The sequence below is a fragment of the Pelodiscus sinensis genome, chromosome 1 (genome assembly GCF_052426305.1).
Source record: "Pelodiscus sinensis isolate ZL-2025 chromosome 1, ASM5242630v1, whole genome shotgun sequence".
Lineage (NCBI taxonomy): Eukaryota > Metazoa > Chordata > Testudines > Trionychidae > Pelodiscus > Pelodiscus sinensis.
In genome coordinates this window covers 172,063,385-172,076,463 of record NC_143052.1, presented here as the reverse complement: position 1 = coordinate 172,076,463, position 13,079 = coordinate 172,063,385, and the positions used below count along the sequence as shown (strand labels likewise).

General features: G+C 45.0%; 1 protein-coding gene across 1 annotated transcript; it reads right to left on the bottom strand.

Annotated features, from left to right (window-relative positions):
- Positions 1 to 1,983: 1,983 nt before the first annotated feature.
- On the bottom strand, positions 1,984 to 10,874 carry LOC149525672 (paraneoplastic antigen Ma2-like). Its single transcript, XM_089775975.1, has 3 exons — positions 10,440 to 10,874; positions 9,920 to 10,159; positions 1,984 to 2,109 (listed from the first exon to the last, which is right to left on the bottom strand). Exons 1-3 carry the CDS (start codon positions 10,872 to 10,874, stop codon positions 1,984 to 1,986), a joined length of 801 nt encoding a protein of 266 aa, XP_089632101.1.
- Positions 10,875 to 13,079: the final 2,205 nt, after the last annotated feature.

Sequence of the window (13,079 nt, the reverse complement as noted above, 5' to 3'; positions counted from 1 at the left end):
CTAGAAAATTCATGGAGGATAGGTCAATCAATAACTGTTAGCAAGGATGTACAGGGATGCAAAACCATACTCTGAAACAGGAGCGGGGAACCTTTTTATGGGTTGCGGGCTGCTGACCCATAGGAAAATCATTCTGGGAATGGATACCGGTGAGAAACAAACAAACAAAATCCCTGAAACAAACAAAAAAAACCCAAACCCCTCACTGATGCCTCCCCGCCCCCCAGATGAGAAGGAGGAAGACACTCCTCAAATTCCTCTTCTTCACAACAGTCTAGGGGGGCCCAGCCTACTAGATTTTCTGGGCACCAGCCCAATGGTGGGGCAGCGGGAGAGCTGGAGCACCAGTGCCAGCTCCTCAATGATGGCGGGGGGGGAGGAGAGGGCTGTGTCCAGGCAAACTAGGGGCCACTCCCAGACCCCTGGGCCTTAGGTTCTCACCTCTGCTCTGAAGTATACCAAGCCTGTGTTTGCAGCAAGTTAGGAATGGGCAACAGGAGATAGTTCATTTGATGATTACCGGTTTTGTTCATTCCCTCTGAAGTACCTATCATTGGCCACAATTGGACGACAGGATACTTTGCTAGAGAGCATTGGGCTGGCCTATTACAGTGGGCATATTATTATTCTGCCAGTATGGCATGATTTTGCATAAAAATCAATAGCTGTTTGGCTAGGCTTTAAAATCTTCCCTGAGAGTTCTTTGGTTATAGACCACTTTTCTCACTTTCTGAAAATGATTTTGTTTCTATCACTATATGGGTTTTTTTTTTTAAAATCATCATGGTCCTGGACTCCTTATTCATGATTCATTTTGGGTCCCTCTTTGGGGATCAAGTCCTGGGTGAGATCTTTCAAATTCTCAAAACTGATAAAACATATTTTATATATATATATATATATATATATATATATATATATATATATATATACACACACACACACACACACTAGAAAATTTACCTGACCTGGCATTGCTTAGGTCCTTAACTCACTTAATGTTTGTTTTTCTTCATTTAAATCCTTGCTCTGGGGTGGGGCTGGAAATGAGGGTTTTGGTATGCAGACTTCCCCAGGACTACCCCTGCCCTCTCTTACTGCATCAGCTTGGGCCCAAGTGAGAAGCACCTCTCCATGGCCACTGCAGCTGGAGGACGGGCTCATGAATGTCTCCTAGCTGGAGAGGGTCCAGGTTCATCTGCTTCCTGAGTTCTCCAGCCAGATTGTAGAATAGAGCAAACTGTGCACTTTGCCTTCACTCCCTGATGAAGGAGACTAGCCAGAAAACCAATGATATTCCTGTGTGAAGAGGGGAGGGAGCTGCAGCTCCACCCCTCTATAAAGGGTGCCTGGGGGGGTTGGAAGCTCAGAGATGGGCCCCTTTCACCTGCCTGGTGTTTCTGTGTCTTTTCAGTATGGTTTTATGGATCCCCATATGCAGCGGGACAGAGCTTCAGCTATTCTCCCACACAACCAAACCCTGACCTTGCTTTAAGTGATGATAAAAGGAAGATGCGTACCAAATTTGGTGATCTTAGCTTTTACCATCTAGGAGGAGTTATTGAACAAACAGATGGACAGACAGACTGAGTCAGTTGCTCACTCACAAACTCATTATATATATATATAATGGCACTTGCATGATAAAGAGATTTCATGAAAGAACTTGTATGAGGTAAACTAAAAAATAGTATTTTTTTTATATTTTTTACAGTGCAAATTTGTAATGCAAATAATATAAAGTGAGCACTGTCCACTTTCTATTCTGTGTTACTGAAATCAACATATCTGAAAAATGTAGAAACACACAAAATGGCTAAATTACATATATTCCATTATTGCTTAACAGTTAAATTAAAATTTTGATTAACAACTTTTTAAATCTTGAGGTTAATTATGGTTAATTTCTGCAATTGTTGTCAGCCCGAGGATAGATTTATAAATACTTGTATAGACCCCCAACATCATCTGGTAACAACGTTTTCAATCATAGTTTCCAATAGGTGGAATCAATTGCTTCTTGATAGATTCTTTTTCCAAGTTTAAGACTGCATTTAAAAACTCATCTGCTTCCTGAATTCTAATTGTATATGTTTTGAACTGTAGATTCTATGTGGGAATATTTGTTTTTACATTTTCTTATATTTCAAAATAGATTCATTTATATGCTTGCATGGAGTAAACCGTTCTGCATGCAGTATGCAATTCAGTTTGGATCAGATTTCTTAAAAAAAAGTTTGATATGCTATCACAGGCAAGAACAAAAGACAAAACTGAGAAAAATGAAGCTCATTAGTGTTTATGTATTTTTAAAATCACATTTGTGTCTTGGATGCTTGATTTAATATTTCAGTAGCTATAGAAACTTACGAGAATTATTATTATTGTAGCCTAGCAACTGAATAGGGAAAAAGGGCAATATATGATAAAATGGTCTTTCTTGTTTGTTGAACTTTGAACCCTAGCAGGGTTATAGATCACTGATATTATCTGAATGAGTGTAATAGTTCTTCCTGCAGAAACCCAAAATGCTTTACATAAATTGAGTCAAATCTTGAATACCATGTTAACTGATTCCTTATTTAGGCAAATTCGTATTTAAGTCAATGGCTAAGTCTGTGTCTCGAAGTGTGAAAAATCCACACCTCTGACAGAAATATCTATGCCAGCGGTTCCCAACCTTTTCCAGATGGGGACCCATTTTGACAATTCAGGAAGTCTTGGTGACCTAAGGCTATTCAAAAACGGGGGGGGGAGGGGGAGGAGAGTGGGCAGAGCCACCTGGGGAGACACTTGGCGACCCTTTTGAAATGTAATTGCGTCCTATATTTGGGTCCCGACCCATAGGTTGGGAAACCCTGATCTATGCTGAGCTACTCCCTGATACAGACAGAGCTAGCGACCACCTCTTGGGGAGGTAGATTAACTACAGTAAACAAACAGAGAATGTGAACTGTTCTCAGAACTTCAAATTTTAGACTCAGGTGCAGAGCTCCTGTACCCAGGCCTTCTGCTGGGGGGTCGGGGCAATTTCCCAGGAACCAGACAATTTCAAAGGGCCTGGGAGCCTGGGTCACTACAGCTCCGCCAGAATGTGTCTCTGGATTTCAAAACGTTTTTGATGTGCATGCAGAGTCCGGGGCAAGTTTACTCGGCCCTGGCACCTGCATGGGGCATATCAAAAGCTTCTTTCAATCAAGAGACCCTGCTGCAGTTTTCCCCAGAGCAGGTACATTGAGTCTGGACAAGGAAAGGGAGCCATGGTCCAACTCCCTTGATGCTCATCCCAGAGGGTGGGGAACCTGTCACAGGCTCCCCTGGCAGAGGGGGCACATTTGGGACTCCTCTAGTAGGGCAAGTCTACACTAGCCCCTTAGGAGGCTTTTGGCACAGGCCAAGAGAGATGATCAGGGAGGCCATTGATTTCTGCCCTGTTGGTGGGCCTGGTTGTGCCCAGATAGTGCTACTATACTGCTTCTTCCTGCCCTTCGCCAGGAGTTTATCAATATAGGGGTACTTTTGAATTTCTAACTTTTCCTGGAGGCACAAGAGGCATCAGTGAACAAAAAAGCCTTTTCTCCATCTGCATCTAGCCAGATAATTGATCCCCTTTCCCTCAAAAATGGACTTTACTTTTATCATCAGTGCTTTTGTCATCTCCAGACTACATTTCTGAAAAGCACTTCATTCATGACTACTCAAAAACAATAGCAGGTTCAGAATAAGCTACTTGACTGTTTGCCAGCATTCTCAGCAGACAGCATATTATTGGGTGGAATTAACCCATGCATATAAAGCTGCAAACAGCCTCCATTTATAATTCTACTTAACAGCCTCTATTCATTTTACATAAGGTGGAGAGAGGAGGCAAACACAAGGTAGGGCAGAATCATGTTTGCAGGTTACAATGGATGGTGGAGGACTTAGCTAGGAATTACTGTTGTTTTATTCTTGTGTTGGTGAAATATTTATCTGGCCAGCCTAAGGAGGGTTATCACAGCATTTTTACTTGTGGAAAATTCCCAAGTTTTGAAAGCAATTCCTTCTCCACTATGATCATCAGCCACATGAATACTTATTGGCATTGATATGAGTTCTCGTTTTTATGCTTCCAAGTAGAGTCATGAATGTGCTCTGTGTGCTTGCCACACAGATGTGCAGGCCTGCTAATGGGGGTGGTGGTGGGGAAGCAAACAGGCCAATTTCTCCAAGGCCCAGTGATTCAAAGGGGTGTACAGAGCCCCAAGAACTTTAAATTGCTGTGGGAGTGCCACGTAGCATGCTCCAGGTGGCTCTTAGTGCTACCTAGGAGGGAGAGGCACTGTGCAGCATGCTCTAGGCAGCACTGGGAGAATGTCATGGTCTGGACAGCACTGAAGGCTGAGGACCCTTGGCTCCACCTCTTCTTCCCCTGACCTTACCCCTTCTGGGAGTGAAGAGCTATCCCCCACCTTCCGTAGGGGCCTGGTCATGCTTTTGTCTTCCCTGCCGATGTGCTCTCCCAGTAATCTCCCCTACTACTCATCCCCCTTATCGTTTTTATGTCTGACTGGAATGGTCCCCTTACTTGTATGCTCACAGACACATATAAACCCTTAACTCGTAAGCTCTTTGGGATAACAACTATTACATTTTTGTTCTGCATTTGTACAGACTGTCACAGGGTTGGCCCTGTTCTCTGAGTAGGGTTCCTGCAAGCTTGCTTGTTTCCTTTGCCTTATCCCACAAGCTAGAGTTAGCAGTACAGAGCCACAGAGCTTTTGTGATTGACTCACCTTTTTTATAAAGGCTATGTCTAGACTGCATGCTTCTTTCAGAAGAAATTTTCTGGAAGAGATCTTACGAAAAACTTCTTCCAAAAGAAAGCATCCACACTGCAAAAGCGAGAGTGCATTGAAAAAGCCATCTGAATGGATGCTATCTCGCATGTAAGCTGTGATTACTATGGGCGGAATGGCCACCAGGGCACCTGTGCTTTTTCCTCTTTCCTCTTCTTACGAAAGAACTCCCTCTTCCCCGTCCACACATGTCTTTTCCCAAAAGAGCTCTTTCAAAAAAAAAAGGCTTCTTCCTTGTAGATAGAGGGTTACCAATGTTGGGAAAACCCCTCCGTTCTTTCAATTTTCTTTCCAAAAGAATGTGATTGCCAGGGCTCGCTGAGCGGCGGCAAGCCCTGCTCGCCAGTCGCGCGGTTCTGCACTCTGCGCTCCACGCTGGCTCTTCCAGGGTGTTATCTACCGTATTTTCCGGCGTATAAGGCGACTGTGCATATAAGACGACCCCCTAATTTTATAGTTAAAACATAGGTTTTTGCCTATACTCGCTGTATAAGACTACCCCCCCCTAAGAGGCCAACCGGCAGCGCCCCAGCTGCTCTGCCCCAGAAACAAAAACCTGGTCTGCTGGGGGGGCAGACCAGGGACACCGGGAGCAAAGCCTCTGAGGACGCCGGCAGCGGGACAGCCGCGGCGCGTCTAGGCTGTCCCGCTGCCGGCTTCCCCTGAGGCTTTGCAAAGCCGTGGAGGGGCTCGGGCAGCGGGGCAGCCCAGGCACGCCTGGGCTGCCCCGCTGCCGGAGCCCCTCCGCAACTTTGCTCCGCGTCTTCCTGGTCTGCAGACCAGGGAGACGCGGAGCAGCTTTTCTCACCCCGGAGTACACGGGCGGCGGGACCATGAGGTCCCGCAGTCCGTGTCCTCCGGGGCGAGAAAAGCCCCGTTCGTACCTGCAAGTTGGGGACTGCCTGTATGTTTATACCCGGCGTATAAGACAATCCCCAATTTTTGGGGGATGTTTTTTAGTATAAAAAGTCGTCTTATACGCCGGAAAATACGGTACTCATCACGGGCAAGTAGATTATACTATTTGTTGAGCCCTGGTGATCGCAGTGTGGGCGTAAGTGAAGTTTTTTTAAAAAAATGGCTGTCTTTCTGAAAAAAAAACAGTGTAGACATACCCAAAGTGGCTGGCCAAGCCTGCTGTTCCTGATTTGAAATGGGAATTTTCCTTCTGCTAGATGGTGTGTGAGGGGAATGTTGGGAGCATCTTTCTCAGTTGGGGTCTCTGTTGTCAGTTAGAGTTGGATTTTTTTGTTTTGTTTTTGGTTTTGCTTCTCATTTGTATGGAGCTCCTGACTGATTTTTTCAGTGGGTCAGTGGCCTCTACCCAAAAAAGATTCCCTACGCCCTGTGCTATGGGAATGAAATTAAAATAATGAAGAATACCCATGTTTACCACCATGATCTCAATGCAGAGACATTTATGAGAAGCATATTTTAGTACATTTAAAAAAATACTTTAAATATAACTTACTGGAGGGAAGGCAAATACAAATACTTAGGAATAATTTTCCCTTTTCACATACATTTTTTCTTAATAAATATTTTGTGTGGGTTGCAGGTTATTTTCAAGAGCCAACACAAAAGACCAATTGGCATATCCAATGCAAATCAGTATTCAACATACTTTGTTTTGTTTTTATCAGAATAGTTATTTTCATGGTACCTCCTCTTGCTTTTACTGTCTGCATATGTTGGTCTATGGTCCTCATCATGATCACATCTGAGTACCTCACAATCATGAACAGATTTTAGCACCACAGCCCTTCATGATGTAGGGTTGGGGTATCTCCATTTTTCTCATGTAGTTTTGCAACAAAGGGTAAATTAAATCATTTGCCCAAGGCCACATAGGAAGGCTGTGTCTGAGGCAAGAATTGAAATCAGGTGTCCTGAGATACAGGCTAATGCCCCATGTACTCTCTGTGTGTCACATTTCACCCAAAAATGGTGTTTTACACTTGGAAGGTTTTTCAATAGTTGAACTCTGCTGATGCATATTGCTGGAAGATGAGAGGTTTTTTTTTTAAAAAAAAAAAGAACAAAAAAAGGAACCTTTTTGATTTAGGGAAAAAAAGATGATAACATGATTCTCCTTCTTTCTTTTTGCCATTCAGCTGGATGTGCACAGATCTAGCCTAAGAAATGTCATCATATATTAGAAAGACAGGGGAGGTAATATATTTTGCTGAGCCAACTTCTGTTGGTAAAGGAGAGAAGTTTTCAATTTTAGGGCAAATCTACATTATAAAATTCGGTTGACCTAAGTTATATCATTCTACAGCCATTGCAGTAATTGAATCACTTTTGCATATATATGTACTATGAACCTTATGTCTGTGGTGTGTGTCCCCTAGGAGCACATGCACTGATTATGAGGATTTGAGGGATGCCTTCTGGAAGGCAGTAACAGTCAATGTAAACAATTCAGTATCTACACTGATACTCTATAATCTATAACATAATATCTATAGTCACTGACACTGTGTTGACCTAACTACAACAAACTAACCATTATGCTTCTCCTGAAGGTTGAGTTATTAAGTCATGTAGTGGGTGAGTTACATTTGGGGGGATGAGTTGCACTTTATGACTGATGTTTATAGACACAGATCCCTGCTTCATTTTAGGCCCCACCTCCACTCCACTTCATTTTCCAAACTCCCACTGTGCCCTACGTTTTACCACCCTTTCCTGCCCCATTCCTCCTCTGTCCCTCCACCTCCCAGAATTTCCTGAACAAATCACAGCAGGAAGGTGGAGGACCGAGCACTTATTTTTTTGCGTGGATGCTCTGGGGCTGGAGCACCCACAAATTTAGCACCTATGTTTACAGAGTTAGGTCCATGTTAACTACCTTACATCAACCTAACTTTGTATTTAGCTCCGAGTTCCTTTCCCAGACTTGAAGAAGAGCTTCACAAAAGGCCTTGTCTACCGCTACAAAGTGGAATAGAGTAATTATGTAAGTGGGGGAATGGTCCCGCTATTGTGGGGAACTTTCCTGGCTTCTATACCATCCCGGTGAAATGGACCAGCGAAAGGATCTGAGTCTCCGCTCCCACTTCCTTTACTCCATGGCTTCCCTGATCCTGAGGGCTTCCCTCCACTCTCCTGAGTAGCAGAGTCCTCGAAACCCCAACAAGGCTGGGCCCAGGTTTCCTGGGCTTAATTCCCGACCTTGCAGTCACTAGGGGCAGGAGTTAGGGTGTCCCCACTCCGAGGTGCTCTCTTTACATTGCAGGCCTTCTTGGCCCAGTGATCACTTCATAAGGTTCAAAGCAAATACAATTTATTAAACATCAACTGATTAAAGAGAAAAGAATAAGAAAAAAATGAGAATGGTTAAATGAGAACACACAGCCCTGCTCTGTAGCACAGGGACATCAAAACAGCAGCCTGCAGAGTGTAAGGACAGTCCACAGTCTCTTCCTTAGAGGCCCCTTAGAGGCCCTGGATGTGCTGCAGGGGGGCTGCAGGCTGGACATGCTTGCTCTGACAGTGACCACACAGCCTCAAGCTCTAAGTGGCCAGACCCCTCTCCCAGTCTGGCCTGCTGGGCCTCTTGGCTGGTGATATCTCCCTGCCCAGAGCCTCTCCCCACACTTTGCTGGTCTCAGCTACTCACCACACCCAGCTGTAGGCCGTGCTGCCTTGTCAGTCTCCAGCTCCTTGCGTTGCTTCTCTGAGCACTGCCAGTCTGCTGCTCAACACAGGGTCTGTGCTCCTTGAGCTGTGTGTGCCTGGCTCTGCTGCTGCAAAACTGCCTCTCCACACAGCTTGCACTCCTTGAGCTGTCTGTGTCTGGCTCTGTTGCTGCAGGACTTCTTCTGCACACAGCTTGCACTGCTCTTAGCAGTCTCTCAGCTCTCTCCTTGCTGAGAGAGACCCAGAACAATCCCAGCTCACAGGGAGGACGGGGCCTGGCCTCTCACTTTCCTCACTGGCCTGTCCAACCTGTCAATCAGGCTGAGCTGGAGTGTTGTCTGCTTTCCATTGTCTCTGGGGTCTGTCAGTCTCATGGACCCTTCCCCTTTTGATACTGCGAGCTGGCAAACCAAAAACTCTCACAGAGTTTTAGTAAGGGGATAACAGTCCCCTTACATTTAGCATAAGTAGCTAACATAGATCTCAAGGGACCATTCACGATGAAATGGTCTGTTAATACATCTTCTGTCAGAGGTGGGAAAGGAAAAAAAAGAGGGAAAAAACCTAGGTAAGAGTTAGTGGGCATTACATTGTTGTAATAAGCCATAAATCCAGAGACTTTGTTCAGTCCATAATTTTTGGTATTTAGCAAAGTTATGAATGTAACGTCCCAGGCTCATCGGCTGAAGGGGTAGTGCAGGTTTCATTTGAGGATGAGAACTGAAAGGTCAGATTCAGAATGGCTGTTTTGTGAAACTCACAGGTAACAGGGTATTTTTTGTTTATAGCTTTGTGTGTGTTTGTGATAATCTGAGAGCATAGTGATTGTATGTGTAGCATTTTTATGTATTAGTCATTCTCAAGCAGATTTCTTTTGTTTAGAGGTGCTTGGAAACCTTCCCCTTTGATTTTTGGTGTTAATATTTTGCAGCACACGTCCTTCCTCTGGTGTACTAAGCACTGGCCTTTCTAAAAAGAGAGTGATGTGCTATTTCTCACTCAACTAGCAATGCTGAGACTAGAATTATGCTCCTTCTGCTGAAGTTCTCTGTGGTATGCCTCTGAGAACATTCAAATCATTTTATCTTCTTGTTAGATTGTCTTTATGGCAAGTGGACAGAGCTATCCCCTGTTGGCTTTCAAACTAACTCTTTACTTGTGTTATTAATAAAAATCTCTTTATTTCCTTCCTTTTCTTTTCTAACATACCTGTGGGGAATTTGTAGTCTTTCCCTTTGCAACCTGAACCACTAATTACTGGCTAATAATGTATTATCCAAAGATATTTTAAGGTCATATTCTTACAATAAGTGCTCCTTTAAACATGTTTGCTCTAATAGATAGTTTTATATGCACTTCTGCTTTCAAATGGTGTTACATCAGACATTCTAAAATGACAACTCCTTTTCTGTTAAGCTGAATTCCCACAATCTTACAGAAAATATATCTGTTATTATTAATGTAGTCCCAAATATATCATCCAAAGCATGGAGATACTCCATAGCACCAGCAGAGGGTTTACTCATTCTTAAAGATCTAATGACATCAGAGGCTGGTTCCCTCAGACTTTCAGCTAGTCGTTGCCTTTTGATAGTATCTAAGCATTGCCATTCCTCCATCACCTGGACAGCTTGGTCCATCCAGGATTTAAAGTCATCCTCTCCAACAGGAGTAGGCTGAATCCCAGAGAAAAATCTCAGCTTCTGATATCCAACTCCTTCATAGGAGGAGGACAGGGCAGCCCGTGAGTATAGGCCAACTCAGCCGTCGCCTAGGGCGCTGCCTTTAACAGGGTGCCTGAGGCGCTCAATGATGACATCACTCCATTGAGGCCATGCAGGTGGGGGCACAGATTGGGCATCCCACCTGTGGTGCCAGCTGCCGCAGCCCGCCTCAGGCCGTCCCTGGAGGGGGAAGAATACTGTTCCATCAGTCATCCTAAGGTAGCTATCAGACCTTAATTTGTACAGCTGAGGATGCACATGTTGCAGTAACAAAGGCCCTCACATCTTCCATTGACTTTCCCTCTTCTTGCAGAAAAACATTCAATTTAGCTGCAGAGTCAGAGCTCACAGCTTGCGTGGTCTCCTGCTTTGGGATACTCCCAGGCAGAAACACAGGCCAGGGGCCAACTTCACCCATGATACCAACTTCCAGGGGTACACACCGTGGGTCAAGTTCAGCAGCCACTGTCACTAGTACTGACACAGTCTGGGTACTAGAGACACCCCACTGATCATAAATAGTGGTTTTCCCAAAGGTTTTTACAGTTCCTAATGTCTGGTAAATAATTGTATCTTCAGTGTCTACAGGCACTTTACCCAGTCTATGCGCTTGGCTGGGTGCCACTCCTACATCTCTACACCAGAACAGTAACTTAAGGGGTTCCATGATGAACCCAATAACAAGTTTAGAACACAAACAGAGGTTTTAAATATCAGCAGATCTAAAAAAAAATCATAACTCCAACAACATTAAAAAAACCAGGGACAATTTTTCTTGCAGCAAAATTAGAGGTAGTAAAGAGATCCCAGTGGTGCCTCCAAAATGTAACTCCCTTTTTCCTCCCCGGGTTACTCGGGAGCAGGTCACACTCACAGATGCCTGGGTGCCTGATGGTTTTAACATAAAAGAAGATCCTGAGTACCCCAGTGGTGATATTGTTTAGTTGGGGAGACCCTATCCACCCCCTTGCTGCTGTTCCTTGCTCATAAAGAACATATAATGGTGGTGATTCCACCTGGCTGGCCTTGTACACACTTAATGGTGCGCCTTGTGAGCCTCCAGGAATAAAATTATTCCAGCAATAATCTGGATCTATCTCCAGAACAATTACAAATTATAAATAGTATACGTCTGATAGATTACAGTAGAAGAACAACCTTTACTTAACAACGTAAAGAAACAGAGTTTAACAGATTAACAGTGAATAACATTAACAACATACACAGAAATAATAGGAACTGTGTTTATCACACCTCAGAGTATGCACTCCTCAGGACTCACAGTACCATACTCTTGCTTGTGTGGGCACACTTGAAGTTTTTGCAGCTGGAGTGGATGATTCTAGTCTCCTTCTGTGTGATGGGTGCAGAGTAGTGCTTCTAGCCACAGGTACAGCCAAAAGCAATCAGAAGCAGCCTGCCTGATCCCGGTTCCAGAGACTCTCTGTCCTAGTCTGTAACTGCAACATAACAGCTCCTGAACTGGAAAAAACTCCTCCACAGCAGCCTGGCTCCTTTTTGTTCCAAAAAAACAAAGGGAAGAGTCCATAGGCTGCTGAGTCTTCCTCCACACACATGTGGAGAGACTCAGATCTCCCAAAACAAAAGTCATTTCCTTCCTCTTTTCCTCCAGGGCTCATGGGTATTGTAGTCTGTGGGGCTGGATTGCAGCACACAGGGTCTTCCCAGAAAATAAGCAAAGGCACCTTTAGTAAGGGGACTACATTAGGATAGTGTCTCTATAACAGGGTTGCACTAATCTCTTGTGAGGGCCCTTGGCCTATTGTGTATGCCTGAACTCTATGTTTATGGAGGGTTTTCTGTGACCCCGCCTTCTGGCCAAGTCTCACACATAGTCTTTGCAGGTACACATCTAAGGGAACCCCTCTCAGTGCCCATGTAGTGTTCCTCAGTCTGTTCCCACCCGGAGGTAGAGTTGTGCCCCCCGCCCTGGGCCGCCTTCCTAGAGGGAACGTCTTTGCCTTTGCCTTTACCTCAGGGCTTTTTCTCAAACTCCAAGCATAATCTGGTCTGCAGTGAGCTCTCCAAAGTGAACTGTCCACGGAGCTGCCTCTCTCTCAGCCATCCAGTCACCCAGTCTGTATACCTTAAGCTCCAAAGAGGAATTAACTGTCCTGTAGGTCCTTCCTGATTGGTTGTTTCCCCTCTAGCCGCTCTAGCTTACTTGGAGAACCACTCTCTTGCTTTTTTCTGGGGCAGAGTGGCAGGACCACAAGGCCTCCAGCAGGGAGCCTCAGGGCCTCATCTACCCCATCACAGCTTATCATTGCCCATCCAAGATCAGGATCCTGTTGCTCTAGGAAATGAACACTGTAAGGCAATAGTACTTTCCTAGTGTATTAAATGGACAAATGGCAGAGGAAATGGAAATAGCATATGACTTACCTACATGGTACCAGCACTAGATGGAAGATTTGTAAAGCACTTTAATTGCCTCATAGAGACCCAGCTAGTGTCCTTGATTTAGGTCCCTGTGATGTGTCCTCGGGCACGGTGGCAGATGAAGCCATAGAAATCCCTGAGCCCCACACTCTCAGGAGCCCCAAGGAGATGTTTGCCAGGGAAGGTGCACCCTCTCAGAGGCCCTGTGTGGCGTGTTCTAGTGTCACCCCCAGAGGCAGGGGAAAAGCACAGCCTGATGCCAGAAGGATGCAGCAGGTAGGGATGGAGCTAGCTTATGGCAGGGTGGAGCAGTCCAGTGTGGGTGGCACAAAAGAGTGCCAGGCCAATCTGGGGAGAAGGAAGGGAGAGATTGGGCCAGAAGTGAGAGCTGTGGCGGCAGCTGGGGAGGAGGAGGAAGATGCTGGATGGAACAACAGAGAGCAGGAGAGGTGAAGAGGCAGCCGGGACA